Below are 17,630 nucleotides of genomic sequence, written 5' to 3'. Positions count from 1 at the left end.
ACACCAATATCACTCAATGCACTCGCTGAGGTTCTTCTTACCTTAAGACAATGCTGTGGGTGCAGAACTTTTACATGGGAGGAGGTGCCAGGAAGCATGGGTAAGAGAGGGAGGCAGGGAAAGGAAAAAAAGCCAACAAAGGGTCCGCTAATGAGCAGCAGAGGCCCAGTGCCCAAGGGACCTTCCGAAACAGCACTGCCCAGTTGAACTTTCTGCGATGATGGAACTTCTTAACCTGCCAATGCAGATTGTTCAGTATGGCAGCTGGTAGAGCTACCGAGTGCTAGAAATGCAACTAGTGCAACTGCAGAAATGAAACAAATTTATACACTTTTATTTATTTATTTATTTATTTGTTTTTTAAGAAAACAGGGTCTTGCTTTGTCGCCCAGGCTGGAGTGCAGTGGCACCATCATGGCTCACTGCAGCCTCAACCTCCTGGCCTCAAGCGATCCTCCCACCTCAGCCTCCCCAGTAGCTGGGACTACAGATGCATGTCAGCACACTTGACTAATTATTTTTTTTAATTTTGTAGAAATGGGATCTTGCTACGATGCTCAGGCTGGTCTTGATCTCCTGAGCTCAAGTGATCCTCCCGCCTCAGTCTCCCAAAGTGTTGGGATTACAGGTGTAAGCCATGGTGCCGAGCCTTAGCTTAGCCTGTCTTAAACATGCTCAGAACACTTACATTAGCCTTCAGTTTGGCAAAATTATTGAACACAAAGCCTATTTTGTAATAAAGTGTTGAATTTCTCGTGTAATTTATTGGATACTCTACTGAAATTGAAAAACGGGAGGGTTTTATGGGTACTTTAAGTACAGTTTCTACTGAATGCATATTGCTTTTGTTCTATCATAAAGTTGAAAAAATCCCAAGTCAAACCATTTTAAGTCACAGACCACGTGTATATGTTTTTTGGGTCCAACTTTTTTCACTCGGTACATTTTTTGACACTCATTCATGATTCTACATATATTTTGTTCTGAGTACTATCCCACTATATGCATATACCATCATTTACTTTCCACTCTTCTAGGTACAGACATCTGGGCTGTGTACAGTTTTGTACTATTAGGAATAAAGCTGCTTTAAATACTTGTGTTCGTCCTTGTGTAGATGTATATTTTCAATTTCTCTAGAGTAAATGCCTAGGAATATACAGAATTATGTACAGTATGGCAGGTGTACAACTAATTCTTTAAGAAACTGTCAAACTGTCTGTCAGTGTGGTTGCTACTAGTTTACAGTTCCACCAACAATATATGAGAGTTTTCATTAATCCATATCCTCTGCAACATTTGATGTTGTCATTTTCTTTTTGTTTTTTTGAGATGGAGGCTCGCTTTGTCGTCCAGGCTGGAGGACAGTGGCATGATCACAGCTCGCTGCAACCCCCGCCTCCCGGGTTCCAGCGATTCTTGTGCCCCAGCCTCTGAAGTAGCTGGGATTACAGGCGCTCGCCACCACACTAGGCTAACTTTTTTTTTGTTTTTTTTTTTTGGTAGAGACAGAGTTTCACCATGTTGGCCAGGCTGGTCTCGAACCCCTGACCTGAAGTGACCCACCTTCCTCAGCCTCCCAAAGTGCTGGAATTTTAGGGGTGAGGCACCGCACCTGGCCTTATACAATCCTTTTAATAACATTCTGCTAAATTCAATTTGGCAGTGTTTTCTCTTTTTGTAAATTTAATTTTTTTAAATATTTATTCATTTATTTTCTAAGATGGTGTCTTGCTCTGTCACCCAGGCTGCAGTGCGCCATGATGCAATCATGGCGCACTGCAGCCTCAACTTCCCAGATCCTTTCACCTCAGCCTCCCAAGTAGCTGGAACCACAGGCGTGTAACACCACACCCAGCTAATTTTTGTATTTTAGGTAGAGATGGGGTTTCACTATGTTACTCAGGCTGGTCTTGAACTCTTGAGCTCAAGTGATCCACCTGCCTTGGCCTCCCAAAGTGCTGGGATTACCAGCATGAGCCACTGTGCCCAGCCAGTTTGGCAGTGTTTTCTTAAGAATTTTTTTATCAATGTTTATAAACAATATTGGTCAGTTGTTTTCTTGTAGTGCCTTTGTCTGGCTTTAGTTATCAAGGTAATGCTGGCCTCATAGAATGAGTTAGAAAGTATTTCCTCCTCTTCAAGTTTTTGAAAGAGTTTGCAAAAAATTGGCATTAATTTTCCTTTAAATGTCTGGTAGAATTCACTGGTAAAGCCATCCAGTCAGGGGTATTTCTTTGTTGGGAGGATTTTAATTACTAATTTAATCTTCTTACTAGTTATAGGTTTACCCCTATTTTCTTTTTTTTTGAGACGAAGTCTTGCTCTCGTCCCCCAGGCTGGAGTGCAATGGTGCAATCTTGGCTCACTGCAACCTCCGCCTCCCGGGTTCAAGTGATTCTCCTGCTTCAGCCTCCGAGTTGCTGGGATTTCAGGTGCCTACCACCATGCCCAACTATTTTTTGCATTTTTAGTAGAGACAGGGTTTCACCATGTTGGCCAGGCTGGTCTCGAACTCCTGACCTCAGGTGATCTGCCCACCTCGGCCTCCCAAAGTGCTGGGATTACAGGCGTGAGCCACCTTGCCTGGCCAGTTTACCCATATTTTTTATTTATTTGTGATTCAGTTTTGGTAGGTTTTGTGTTTCTAGAGATTTACCATTTCATTTGGTTATTCAATTTGCTGGTGTACCTATGTTTATAGTATTCTCTTATACTCACGTTAATTACTGTAAAGTCACAGTAATGTCCTCATTTTCATTTCTGATTTTGGCTATTTGAGTCTTCTTTTTTTTCTCTTAGTAAACCTAGCTAAAAATTTGTCGATTTTGCTGACCTGTAAAAAACTTTTAATTCTACCTATTCTCTTCTTTTCCTATTCTTTATTTATTTTCACTCTAATCTTTGTTTACTGTATTCTGCTAGCTTGGGTTTAGCTCTTCTTTTCTAGATCCTTTAAAGTGTATAGTTAGGTGACTGATTTGAGATCTTTCTTTTAATTTTTATTTTTATTGATTTTTTTTTTTTTTTTGAGATGGAGTCTCACTCTGTCACCCAGGCTGGAATATAGTGGTGCAATCTCGGTTCACTGCAACCTCCCTCTCCCAGGTTCAAGGAATTCTCCCGCCCCAGCCTCCCAAGTAGCTGGGATTACAGGCCTGCACCACCATGACTGGCTAATTTTTGTATTTTTAGTAGTGAGGGGCTTTTGCCATGTTGGTCAGGCTGGTCTTGAACTCCTGACCTCAGGTGATCCCCCCCGCTTCGGCCTTCCAAAATGCTGGGATGTTGACATGAGCCACCACTCTTGGCTTTCTTATTTTTAAAGGTAGATGTTTACAGCTATACATTTCCCTCTGAGCACTGCTTTAACTGCATCCCATAAATTCTGGTATGTTGTGTTTTCATTTTCATTCATCTCAAAGTGTTTTCTAATTTCCTGTATGATTTCATCTTCAACCAGTGATTGTTTAAGAGTGTGTTTGCATTCCATATATTTGTGAGTTTTCAAGTTTTCCTTGTTACTGATGTCTAGTTTCATTCCATGGTGATTATAAAATACTTAGCACTTTGGATACTTTCAATCTTTTAAAACATTAATACTTGTTTTGCAGCCTAATACACTATATACTCTGGACAACGTCCCACATGCTCTTGAAAAGAATGTGTATTTTGCTGTTGTTGGGTGGGTATCTGTAAACGTCCATTAGATCTAGCTGGATTATCATGTTGTTCAAGTGCTCTCTTTCCTATTGATCTGGTCTCTGATTGTTATAAAGTTGAGGTAGTGAGGTCACCAATGATCATCATGAAACTCTATTTCTCCCTTCAATTCTATCCTTTCTTGCTTCATATGTTTTGGTGCTCTGTTGTTAGGTGCATATATGTTTAAATTATTATATCTTCTTGTTGGATTAAACTTTTCATCAGTATAGAATTCCCTTGTCTCTCATAACCATTTTTGGCTTAAAACCTATTTTGCCTAACAGATGGCCACTCCTGATGTCATTCGGTTACTTTTTTTTTTTTTTTGACACAGAGTTTCACTCTTGTTGCTCAGGCTGGAGTGCAATAACGTGATCTCAGCTCACTGCAACCTCTGCCTCCTGGGTTCAAGTGATTCTCCTGCCTCAGCCTACCAAGTAGCTGGGATTACAGGCATGCACCACCACACCCAGCTAATTTTGTATTTTTAGTAGAGACAGGGTTTCTCCATGTTGGTCAGGCTGGTCTTGAACGCCTGACCTCAAGTGATCTGCCCACCTCAGCCTCCCAGAGTGCTGGGATTACAGTAGGCATGAGTCACTAAGCCTGGCCTCATTTGGTTACTTTTTGCATGGAAGTTATTTCTTCATTCTTTTGTTTTCAATCTCTTTGTGTCTTTGTATCTAAAGTGAATCTGTATTTATAGACAGTATACAGATGGATCATGTTTTATTTTATTTTACTAATTTTTTTTACATTTCCCAAGGCTCTGTCATCCACCTATTCATTTAATACATTCCACCAATCTCTCCTGGGCTCAAGAGATCCTCCCACCTCAACTGCCTGAGTAGCCTGGACTGCAGGAACATGCCACTACTCATAGCCTATATTCTTCTTCTTCTTCTTTTTTTCTTTTCTTTTTTTTTTTGGCTTAAACAACAGAAATTTACTTCTCTTGGTTGTGGAGTCTAGAAATCCAAGATAAGGGCTGGATGCGGTGGCTCATGCCTGCAATCTCAGCACTTTGGGAGGCCGAGGAGGATGGATCGCCTCAGTTCAGGAGTTTGAGACTGGCCTGGCCAACATGGCGAAACCCCGTATCCACTAAAAATACAAAACTTAGCAAGGCATGGTGGTGTGTGCCTGTAATCCCACCTACTGGGGGGCTGAGGCAGGAGGACTGCTTGAACTTGGGAGGCAGAGGTTGCAGTGAGCTGAGATCGAGCAACTGCACTCCAGCCTGGGCAACAGAGCGAGACTCTGTCTCAAAAAAAGAAAAAAAAAAAAAAAAGGCCGGGCGTGGTGGCTCACAGCTGTAATCCCAGCACTTTGGGAGGCCGAGGCTGGCGGATCACGAGGTCAGGAGATTGAGACTATCCTGGCTAACACGGTGAAACCCCATCTCTGCTAAAAATATAAAAAATTAGCCAGGCGTGGTGGCGGGTGCCTGTAGTCCCAGCTACTCGGGAGGCTGAGGCAGGAGAATGGCTTGAACCCAGGAGGCAGAGCTTGCAGTGAGCCGAGATCGCACCACTGCACTATAGCCTGGGCAACAGAGGAAGACTCTGTCTCGGCCGGGCGCGGTGGCTCACGCTTGTAATCCCAGCACTTTGGGAGGCCAAGATGGGCGGATCATGAGGTCAGGAGATCGAGACCATGGTGAAACCCCGTCTCTACTAAAAATACAAAAAAATTAGCCGGGCGTGGTGGCGGGCGCCTGTAGTCCCAGCTACTCGGAGAGGCTGAGGCAGGAGAATGGCGTGAACCCGGGAGGCGGAGCTTGCAGTGACATTGCGCCACTGCACTCCAGCCTGAGCGACAGAGCGAGACTCCGTCTCAAAAAAAAAAAAAAAAAGACTCCGTCTCAAAAAAAAAAAGAGAGAAAAAAGTTCTACTATAAATAAAAATTACACTTCCTATCCTACTGACGGTCACTTCATTGAAAATAGGAATTTCACAGGAAACTTGAAAACAGCACCAAAAACTATGATGTTTTCCTACAGCATTTTAGGAGCCTTATCCAAACATCAAACAAATAAACATGTTAAAGAGTATTAAATAGGATACCTGTTGTTTCACATGTTTACGTATTATGACAATAGTCTAGATTATTTAAACTCACTTCAGCCATGTGAAATAACACACATGATGTTTCTACAGTGCTCTATGATAAAAGTGTATTTAATAAGACTTTCAAAATGTTTGGCCTGTATTATGAAACTTCTTTTTATGGAGACAGGGTATCACTCTATCATGCAGGCTGCAGTGCAGTGGCCTGATCACAGCTCACTGCAGCCTGGAACTCCCGGACTCAAGCGATCATCCCACTTTGGCCTCTCAAAGCACTGGTATTAAAGGCATGAGCCACTGCATCAGCCTGAAACTTTTGGTTTTAGTGTGATCACCTTTTTTTTTTTTTTTTTTTTTGAGACAGAGTCTCACTCTGTTGCCCAGGCTGGAGTGCAGTGGCACGATCTCGGCTCACTGCAACCTCCGCCTACTGGGTTCAAGAGATGCTTGTGCCTCAGACTCCCGAGTAGCTGAGATCACAGGCGCACACCACCATGCATGGCTAAGTTTTTTGTATTTTAGTAGAGACGAGGTTTCGCCGTCTTCATCCAGGCTGGTCTCAAACTCCTGGCCTTAAGTGATCTGCCCACCTCAGCCTCCCAAAGTGGTGGGATTATGAGCCACCGCAGCTGGCCTATAGTGTGGTAACTTCACTGATGGGCTAAGAAGCCACTTCGTACCATTTCTATTCTGAGTCACAGGTGTTAGGTTTACACAGGTATTTCCTACATTTGAGGGATAGGTCATCTCTGCTAGAGATGTTTGCTCTGCAGCCAATAAAACCCCACGTGCCAGAAATTAAACGCACACAGTCAAGACTGAAATTCTATGTCTCTAGCCAGAGACTGACATAGGTAAACAGAATCTTAGTTGTATATGTAGACATCACAATGAGTAAGTACTGGTAACATTTTGTTCACTGAAAACCAGCAACAAAAATCAAAGAAATCAATGAATTATTCTTATCAAATCAGTTAAATACTCATTAAACACTTGTGTGCCCAGTTGGGGTTGAGAATGCAAACAGAGAAATGAATGCAGAATTCCTGTTTACAAATTAGCCGGGTCAGACATCCTTACAGAAAGAAACAACTAGGAAATGAGTATACATTCACTTCAAGCATCTTCTCTTTTTTTTTGTAGAGATGCAGTCTTGCTATGTTGCCCAGGCTGGTCTCCAACTCCTGGCCTCAAGTGATTCTCCCACCTTGGCCTCCCAAAGTGCTGGGATTACAGGCGTGAGCCAACATGCCTGGCCTCACTTCAAACATCTAATGAGCAGAGGCAGAGAAGATTAAAATACAAGACAGCAGTAATTAGCTTGGCATGGTGGCACGTGCCTATATTCCCAGCTACTCAGAAGGCTGAGGCAGGAGAATCACTTGAACCCAGGAGGTGGAGGTTGTAGTGGCCAAGATCACACCACTGCATTCTAGCCCGGTGACAAAGCAAGACTCCATCTCAAAAAAAAAAAAAGCAAATAATCCAGCACTATACCGAAAACATTTGTCCTTATCAGCTACATAACAGCCTGTACATAAGAGCTACATAAAATTCCATTTTAAGGCCAGGTGCAGTGGCTCATGTTTATAATCTCAACACTTTGGGAGTCCAAGGCTAGAGAATCACTTGAGGCCAGGGGTTGGAGACCACCCTGGGAAACATACAGGAATTCCATCTCTACAAAAAAATTTAGGCCAGATGCAGGCACCCGCCACCATGCCCGGCTAATTTTTTGTATTTTTAGTAGAGACGGGTTTCACCATGTTGGTCAGGCTGGTCTTGAACTCCTGACCTCGTGATCCGACCGCCTCGGCCTCCCAAAGTGCTGGGATTACAGGCATGAGCCACCGCGGCTGGCCAGGGAGACCCATTTTAACCACATAAGGACCTAGCTAACAACCCTTCCCTGGTGCTGTCACCATCAGATTAAAGCCTAAGCTTCTACATCTCTGTCCTGTACTTTTTCTCTTTAATAACCACCCTCCAGGCTCGGTAGCCGATGCCTGTAATTTCAGCACTTTGGGACAGTTGAGGCGGGAGAATTGCTTGAGTCCAGGAATTCAAGACTAGCCTGGGCAAAACAGCAAGTCCCCATCTTTACAAAATCTTTAAAAATCAGCTGGGTGTGGCAGCACCCATTTGCAGTCTCAGCTACTCGGGAGGTTGAGGTGGGAGGTTCACTTGAGCCCAGGCAGTTGAGACTTCAGTGACTCGTGATCGCATCACTGTACTCCAGCCTGGGTGACAAAGTGAGACCCTCTCTCTAAATAAATAAATAAATAATTAAGCACCTCCTTGTAGTTACTGGCCTCCTCTCCTTTGGTTCCCCCCTCTCCCTCACTCCACCCTGTTAGTCTGAATGTTACTCATTCTTCAAGACACTTGCAGAAAGTATTCCCTGATCCCTTCCAGACTCCACATTCAACAGCGTGGCCTAAATGCCCGACTCCTTCCTCGGTGCTCCATCTTAGCTCACACTCCTTACCACACTGTATTGAAAGTATCTTGACTGTCCTTTCTCTTCAGTTGGCTAACTTCTAGAGAGCAGAAACATGACTGCTTGGAAAGTCATTAAGAATTCAAATCCTCGCGGTGGCTCAAGCCTGTAATCCCAGCACTTTGGGAGGCCGAGGCGGGCGGATCACGAGGTCAGGAGATCGAGACCATCCTGGCTAACACGGTGAAACCCCATCTCTATTAAAAATACAAAAAATTTGCCGGGCGTGTTGGCGGGCGCCTGTAGTCCCAGCTACTCGGGAGGCTGAGGCAGGAGAATGGCGTGAACCTGGGAGGCGGAGCTTGCAGTGAGCGGAGATCGCGCCACTGCACTCCAGCCTGGGCGACAGAGCGAGACTCTGTCTCAAAAAAAAAAAAAAAAATTCAAATCCTGAACATTTCTTAATCCTGCGGATATGAATCAGTAACTCTTAAAAGCAAAATGTTATTTATCATTAAATGTTAACAATATAATCACATTTTCTTGCATCTCTGGCAAGTTTCCTGGTACAACAATTTTAAGGAACAGACTCTTTAACAGCAGTTAAAGCCGCGCAATGGCTCAGGTCTCTAATCCCAGCACTCCGAGACGCCGAGGCGGGAGCATCGCTTAAGGCCAGGAGTTTGCCACCTGCCTGGGCAACATTGTGAGATCCCATCTCGAAAAAAATAATAAGGAAAAACAAAGCAGTTTTAGATTTAGAGAGGGGAAAGTAGCTCTCCAAGCCAAAAACCAACTCCCAAGGTGCTCCTGTAAACTCGTCCTGGGAAAATTTCCTATCTTATCTCAAAGGCAAAACGAGTCCACGGGCGCCCACGACACATTTCCCAACCGCAAGGATTGGTCACCCGCACGGAGACACCGCCAGCTGCCTATGACCTAGCCTCCAAGGCAGCAGAGTCCCTCCCTCTCTCTCCCTAAACTGCAGTGATGGGCATCCCTCGGCTCTTCTCCCAGACGGTTCGGAAGTAGGGACTTCTGCTCCTAACCCCAGCCCCGCAGCCTCGCCCTCAGCCACGGGGTGGAAGTCAGGACCACAGGCTTCAAATCCCCTCCCAACTCCGGGACGCTTCTGTCCCCCCAGGGCGACACGGTATCAAGTCCCGGCGCCCCTGCCGTGGCCGGGGGCTGTGGTCTGGGTCCAAGCGTCCCATCCCGGCGCGTTCCGGGGAGGTCCTGGGAGGAGTCCCGCGCGACCACAGATGTTGCTTCGCAGTCAGCGTCCTGGACGGGGAAGTGGGAGCCGGGCCGAGGGGAGCCGCCGGAGAGAGAGGCGGCCAGGAAATGATCCAGGTCACGCCGTCGAAGCTTGGCCGGGCGCTGGAGATGCCGGCAACGAGCACGCTGGACAGAGAGGCCGCGCACTGTGAGGATTAAGGGAATCGAGGGCTGCCTGGAAAGGGGCAGGCGGCGCTGACGGGGCCGGAATATGGGACGAAGGACAGCTGGAGGCACCGACGCGCAACTGTCCCGGCCGCGCGGATGGCACGGACCAACAGCCCCGCCACCCCCGGCCCAAGATGCCCCGCCGCGCAGCTCTTAGCCCCAGTCTGTCCGCTCCGTACCTCGCCCGCGTCTCCGCCGGCATCCAAGCCGCAGCTCGCCCGCGTCTCCGCCGGGGTCCAAGCCACCGCTCGCCCTCGTCCCTCGGCAGGTCTGCGCTCCGCGGTCCGCTCCAGCCTCACACACACACCACCCTGCTTGCCCCGCACCCCCGGCACCTCCAGCGCACGCGTGTATCGCAGGGCGCGCAAACTCACTTCCGGCGCCTTCGGCCGATGACGTGACGAAGTGCCAGCCGGATCCAAAGGCTCATAGAGTAGGGTGCCGCTCTGACGCCCAAGAACAAATAGAAGAGGGCGGCCTCTGCGTTAAAGCTGGGGCGCTGGGGAGCCCCGGAGAAACCGGCGTTTCCTAGTCTGTGGCTCAGTCCCTGCTTCCGGCTCCCGATGCGCAGCAGCGGGAGGGCGACGCTGGCCCCGCGGCGACTCCTGGAGCCGCGGCCACGGTGGTAGCGCGAGTGGGAGGTGGAGCGGAGCCACTGCGCGAGGGACGCTTCAGAAACTGTTTCAGTCCTTCGCGGATCCTAGGATGTGACAGGTGTTCCAGTTAAAGGGTCTTAAGCCGATCGGTTGATCCAAAAGCAGCTGAATCTTTAGGAGGCCCAGGCAGGAGGATCGCTTCAGGCCAGAATTCGAGACCAGCGTGGGCCACAGAGGGAGATTCCCCATCTCTACAAAAGAAATTTTACAAATCAGCCGGGCGTGATGGCGGCACCTGTGGTCCCAGCTACTGGGGAGGCTGAGGTGGGAGGATCGCTTGACAGGAAATTGAGGATGCAGAGATCCCTCCACTGAACTCCAGCCCAGGTGACAGAGCAGAGGGAGACCCTGTCTCAAAAAGTAAAAAAGCATAACTGAGACCCAGAAGTGAAATAATTAGCCAGTGTCACAAAGTATGAATGGTTGAGTCACAAATTGGATGCTGTTTACTTTCTTTACGTGATTCCCACGTAAGGAATATTAAAAACAGTAGCTACATGCTGATTGCTTTGCGTCCTGGATGCCATCTATGGTGAAAGGTGCAGTCACAGCAAGAAAAAAAAGAAAATACAATGCTGTGGCTCTTAGACCTGGCTTGGAATCCCAGCTTTGCTAATTGACGCTGTGGTGTTCTTGGACAGGTTGCCTAATTTTTTAGTCTTCTTTTTTTCTGTTTTGAGACAGTCTCGCTCTGTCACCCAGACTGGAGTGCAGTGGTGTGATCTCGGCTCACTGCAACCTCCACCTCCTAGGTTCAAGCGATTCTCCCACCTCAGCCTCCTGAGTAGCCGGAATTATAGGCGCCCACTACCACGCCCAGCTAATTTTTTCGTATTTTTAGTCGAGACGGGGTTTCACCATGTTGGCCAGGCTGGTTTTGAATCATGACCTCAAGTGATCTCCCCGCCTTGCCCTTCCAAAGTGCTAGGATTACAGGTGTGAGCCTCGGCACCCGGCTAATTTTTGTATTTTTACTAGAGACAGGGTTTCATCATATTGGCCAGGCTAGTCTAGTACTCCTGACCTCAAATGATCCACCTGCCTTGGTCTCCCAAAATGCTGGGATTACAGGCGTGAGCCACTGCGCCCGGCCCTAATTTCTGTTCTTGCTCATTATTGGTAAAGTGGGGATTAATTGATTCGTTTCTCAAATTCTTCCTAGGTGCCTAATGTGTGCTAGGCTGAGGGTACAACAGAGTATAAAACAAAAGTATGACTGGGTGCGGTGGCTCACACCTGTAATCCCAGCACTTTGGGAGGTAGAGGTGGGCGGATCACCTGAGGTCAGTAGTTAGAGACCGGCAGAACCAACATAGAGAAACCCTGTCTCTACTAAAAATACAAAATTAGCTGGGCGTGGTGGCGCATGCCTGTAATCCCAGCTACTTGGGAGGTTGAGGCAGGAGAATCACTTGAACCCAGGAAACAGAGGTTGCAGTGAGCCGAGATCACGACATTGCACTCCAGCTTGGGCAACAACAGGGAAACTCTGTCTCAAAAAAAAAAAAAAAAAAGAAAAAACAAAGTACCTGTGCTAAGGAGGTGGAGGAGCGAATAAACAATAAATGTAAAGTAGTACATTACATGGTGATAATTGCTATTACCAAGAGACAATAATATTTACTTTAAAGACCTTAACTGACTTGTGATCATAGAATCAGGCAACACACCATTCTATAAGCCATTCTGTGAAATAGAATGAGTGTTTCCTCTTTTTTTTTTTTTTTTTTTTTTTGAGATAGGGTCTCACTGTTGCCCAGGCTGGAGCTCAGTGTTGCAATCTCAGCACACTCCAGCCTCCAACTCCCTGGCTAAAGTGATCCTTTTGCCTCAGCCTCCCCAGTAGCTGGGATGGTAGGTGTGTGCCACCACACTCAGCTAGTTTTTGGGGTTTTTTTTGTAGAGACAAGGTTTTGCCATGTTGCCCTGGCTGGTCTCGAACTCCTGGACTCAAGCAATCTGCCAACCCTGGCCTCCCAAAGTGCTGGGATTAGACGCATGAGTTTAGGCCCCTGGCCCCAGAATGAGTGTTCAGTGAGCTGAGCAGAAGAGGTTGGTTTTAAAGACAGAAAAGGCCTGAGGAAAGCAGTAACAAAAAGTGGGTATCATTTCAAAGTTTCCTTGTGAAGGTTAAGACAGAGAGGACTGGCCGCGTGCGGTGGCTCACGCCTGTAATCCCAGCACTTTGGGAGGCCGAGGCGGGCAAGAATGTTCTAGGCACCGAACAGCAAGAGGGAAGACCCTTCTGACACAGCTAACCTGTTTAGCAGTAGCAGAGAGAATTAGGGGATGTAGAAGAGGTCAAAAGGCAAAGCAAGAGCCAAACCAACATCAATATGGGAGGGAACTAGCAAGAGCACGGATGCTGGAAGGTCTGACTTACTGGGACCATTAATGGAACCATCTATCACACATGACTTTATGATTCCACTGCTAATTTTGATATTGGTTATTGGTTTAGAGGAAGGATTCTTTATCATTCCAAGTGAGTACTTTCTTAACTCAGGAGTGAAAACGTGGTTACCATCTTTACCTGTAATTCTGTGAAAACACTGACTACCTCAGTATTAAAATGACTGTTAATCTAGGTGTGTTTATGAATTTCCTTTGTCCAGGCTTGCCAGCAGTTATTACAATGTCTGAGTTTCCCTTTGGGAGGCCGAGGTGGGAGGATTGCTTGGGGCCAGGAGTTTGAAACTAGCCCAGGCAACATGGTGAGACCTCATCTCTACAACAAATAAAAATAAAATAAATAAAATGTCTGAGTTTCCACATTGCCACATTGTCCTGTCTCCTCATCCCTCTCCCTCCCTGGGTCCACTGGATTACCTTTTCTTTTTTTTTTTCTTTTTTGAGACGGAGTCTCGCTCTGTCACCCAGGCTGGAGTGCAGTGGCGCGATCTCGGCTCACTGCAAGCTCCGCTTCCTGGGTTCACGCCATTCTCCTGCCTCAGCCTCCAGAGTAGCTAGGACTACAGGCGCCCACCACCACGCCCGGCTAATTTTTTGTATTTTTAGTAGAAACAGGGTTTCACCGTGTTAGCCAGGATGGTCTCGATCTCCTGACCTCGTGATCCGCCCACCTCGGATTCCCAAAGTGCTGGGGTTACAGGCATGAGACACTGCACCCAGCCTACTGGATTACCTTTTCTCTTCTCCCCAAATCTTTTGGTCTAAAATACCAGCAGGATGGGAGGGGCAGGGGAAAGAGAATTGCCTTGAGGAAGGTTATCTCATGGGTAGATGGAGAATCCAAGGGCCATACCTTTTTCCGTGGGCTATTAGATGTTGAGACTACATTTTACGAACTTGCTTAGTAGCATGGGTTTTCCTTTGTAGGTTTTTTTTTTTTTTCGAGACAGGGTCTCACTTTGTTACCCAGACTGGAGTGCAGTGGCACAATCTCGGCTCACTACAGCCTCAACCTCCCAGGTTCAAGCGATCTCTTGCCTCAGCCCCCCGAATAGCTGGGACTACAGGTGCATGCCACCATGCCTGGCTAATTTTTGTATTTTTCATAGAGACGAGGTTTTGCCATGTTGCCAGGCTGGTCTCGAACTCCTAGACTCAAACAATCCACCAGCATCAGCTTCCCAAAGTGCTAGGATTACAGCATGAGCCACCAAACCCAGCCTTCCTTTGTAGATTTCTATAAACAGAGAAAAGTACCATCAGGTTGGTACTTGTCTTGTTTCTGATTTCTTATTTTTTATAGAGATGGGGGTCTCACTTTGTTGCCTAAGCTGGTCTCAAACTTCTGGCCTCAAGTTATCCTCCTGCCTTTTTTTCCGACCTTAGTGGAAAAGCTTCTAGTTTTTCACCATTAAGTATGATGTTAACTGTAGATTTTTCATGCGTGGCCTTTATCATGTTGAGGAAGTTACACGCTATTCCTAGTTTGTTAGATTTCTTTTTATCACAAAAGAGTATTAAATTTTTTAATTAGATTTGTATTGTGGTAAAATGTACATGACATAAAATTTATGTAAAAGAATGAAGTTAGATCTTTACCTATCACCATCTACAAAACTTAATTCAAAAATAGATCAAAAGCCAAAATGTAAGCATGAAAAATACAAAACTCTTAGAAGAAAACCTGGAGGTAAAGCTTCATGACTTTGGATTTGACAATGATTTCTTGGCTATGAAACCAAAGGGACAGGCAATAAAAGAAAATAGACAAATTAGACTTCATCAGAAGTTTTTAACTTTTGTGCGTCAAAGGACACTATTCACAGACCAGGTGTGATGACTTATGCCACTAATCCCAGTGCTTTGACAGGCCGAGGTGGGAGCTAGGCTTGAAGCCAGGAGTTTGAAACCAGCTTGGGCAACATAGTGAGAAACCCCTCCAAGCAAACAATTTTTTAAAAACTTAGCTGGGCATGGTGGAGCTTGCCTATAGATCCAGCTAATTGGGAGGCTGAGGTGGGAGAATCGCTAGAGCCCAGCAGTTCCAGGTTGCAGTGAGCTAGGATTGCACCACTGCACTCCAGCCTAGGCAACAGAATGAGACCCTGTCTCAGAATAAAAAGGCAATCCCCAGAATGAGGGAGAGAGAATACAGTTCACCCTTGAACAACACAGGTCTGAACTGCGCAGGTCCACTCATACATGGATTTATTTAACCAAATACGGATTGAAAATACATTATTTGCCCGATGTGAAACCCACATATGTATGGCCGGGCACGGTGGCTCAAGCCTGTAATCCCAGCACTTTGGGAGGCCGAGGCGGGCGGATCACGAGGTCAGGAGATCGAGACCATCCTGGCTAACACGGTGAAACCCTGTCTCTACTAAAAATACAAAAAAAAAAAAATTAGCCGGGCGTGTTGGCGGGCGTCTGTAGTCCCAGCTACTCGGGAGGCTGAGGCAGGAGAATGGCGTGAACCCGGGAGGCGGAGCTTGCAGTGAGGCGAGATCGCGCCACTGCACTCCAGCCTGGGGGACAGAGCAAGACTCCGTCTCAAAAAAAAAAAAGAAACACACATATGTAGAGGGCTAACTTTTTGTAAGCAGGGGTTCTGCAGGGCTGACTGTGGGACTTGAATACGCTTGAGTATGTGAGGATTTTGGTATATATGGGCATTCTGGAACAAATCCTCTATGTATACCGAGGAATGATTCTATCTGCAAATCAAATAGATATATATATATATTTTTGAAATGAAGTCTCGCTCTGTCACCCAGGCTGGAGTGATGTGGCACGATCTCGGCTCACTGCAACCTCTGCCTCCTGGGTTCAAGCAATTCACGCGCCACCACTCCTGGCTAATTTCTGTATTTTTAGTGGAGATGAGGTTTTGCCATGTTGGCTAGGCTGGTCTCAAACTCATGACCTCAGTGATCTGTCCGCCTCGGCCTCCCAAAGTGCTGGGATTAGAGGTGTGAGCCACCATGCCTGGCCTGAAAATCACATATTTGATAAGGGATTGTTATCCAGGATATATATAGAGAGCTCTTAAAACTTAACAAATTAACAACCCAAGTTACATGACATGTCTTTCCATTTATTTGTCTTCTTTGATTACTTTCAGCAATGGTTTGCAGTTTTCAGTGTACAAGTCTTTGACCTCCTTAGTTGAATTTACCCTAAGGTATTTTATACTTTTTCATGCTGTCATACATGAAATGTTCTTAATTTCCCTGTTGGGATATTCACTGTTTGTGTGCAAAAATGCAACTAATTTTTGTGTGTGTTGATTTTGCATCCTAGTACATTTCTGAATTTATTAGTTCTAACAGTTTTCGTCTATGTTGGATCCTTATGGTTTTCTACACGTAAGACCACATAATTCATGAGTAATTTTATTTCTTCCTTTCCAATTTCAATCTTTTAAATTTTTCTTGCTGAATTGTCCTGACTAGAACTTCCAATGCTCTGTTGAATAGAATTGGCACAAATTGGTATCCTTGTCTTGTTCATGATTTTAATGGAAAAGCTTCCAATCTTTCACCACTGAGTATATTAGCTGTGGGGAGTTTTTTGGGTTTTTTGTTTGTTTCTTTTTTTTTTGAGACGAAGTCTTACTCTTGTCCCCCAGGCTGGAGTGCGACGGTGTGATCTTGGCTCACTGCAACCTCCACCTCCCAGGTTCAAGCGATTCTCCTGCCTTGGCCCCCCGAGTAGCTAGGATGACAGGCTCCTGCCACCATACTTGGCTAATTTTTGCATTTTTAGCAGAGACAGAGTTTCATCATCTTGGCCAGGCTGGTCTAGAAACCAGACTGCCAGCTGTGTTTACACTGGGTAAATAAACTTAACCTCTCTGTGCCTCAGTTTCCCTGCCTGTAAAATTGGAGAAAATAATAAGATCTCATAATGTATTAGGGAATTAAGTGATTAGAAAATCCCTGGCACAGAGTAGGGCTTCAATAAGTGTTATTAGTTGTTATCAATAGGCAACTATAATTACTATTATTAGGTATAATGTTTGGTATTATTAGGTATATGTAAGTGTAATGGAAAAATCTAGCCCTTTATATAGTTTTAGAATTCAGGTAAAATATTCAACAAATGTACAAATATTAACTGTACAGTTCAATTTTTTTAAGTATGAATATACCCATCCAACCACCACCTAGATCAAGATGAAACTTTTCCATGCCTTAAGGTTCCTCATGCCACTTCCCAGTTAATCCCTACGGAAGCAACCACTCTAACATCTCCTTCGATCAGTAATGATGAGTTTTGCCTTTTCTTGAAATTCATATAAATAGAATTCTATAGTATGTTCTCTTTTGTACTTGGCTTCTTTCCTTCAACATGTTTTTGAAATTTATCCACCATATTGTGTGTACCAGTAGTTTGTTTTTATTATTTATTATTATTTATTATGTAAGTATACCCTTGCATGAATACCTGTTGTCTTGTTGATGGACATTTGGGTTGTTTCCAGTTTTTGGCTATTATGAGTAAAGCTGGGATGAACATTCCTATGTAAGACCTTTAGGCCGAGCACAGTGGCTCAAGCCTGTGATCCCAACACTTTGGGAGGCCGAGGTGGGTGGATCACCTGAGCTCAGGAGTTCAAGACCAACCCAGCCAAAACCGTGAAACTCCATCTCTACTAAAAAAAAAAAAAAAAATTAGCCAGGTGTGGTGGTGGGTGCCTGTAATCCCATCTACTCAGGAGACTGAGGCAGGGGAACTGCTTGAACCTGGGAAGTGGAGGTTGCAGTGAGCTGACATCACGCCCCTGTACTCCAGTCTGGGTGACAGAGTAAGACTCCATCTCAAAAAAAAAAAAAAAAAGCCTTTAGTGGACACGAATTTCTTTTGAGTAAGTATTAGGAGTAGAATTGTTCAGT

General features: G+C 45.6%; 1 protein-coding gene across 1 annotated transcript; it reads right to left on the bottom strand.

Moving 5' to 3' along the window:
* Positions 1 to 331: 331 nt before the first annotated feature.
* LOC129490689 (uncharacterized) lies at positions 332 to 12,709 on the bottom strand. Its single transcript, XM_063609958.1, has 4 exons — positions 12,701 to 12,709; positions 10,213 to 10,361; positions 9,841 to 10,141; positions 332 to 9,619 (listed from the first exon to the last, which is right to left on the bottom strand). Exons 1-4 carry the CDS (start codon positions 12,707 to 12,709, stop codon positions 9,260 to 9,262), a joined length of 819 nt encoding a protein of 272 aa, XP_063466028.1. The 3' UTR covers positions 332 to 9,259.
* Between the last annotated feature and the right edge of the window lie 4,921 nt (positions 12,710 to 17,630).

The sequence above is a fragment of the Symphalangus syndactylus genome, chromosome 9, assembly GCF_028878055.3.
Source record: "Symphalangus syndactylus isolate Jambi chromosome 9, NHGRI_mSymSyn1-v2.1_pri, whole genome shotgun sequence".
NCBI lineage: Eukaryota > Metazoa > Chordata > Mammalia > Primates > Hylobatidae > Symphalangus > Symphalangus syndactylus.
The sequence above is the reverse complement of the archived record's forward strand: the minus strand, read 5'-3'. Positions and strand labels throughout refer to the sequence as shown.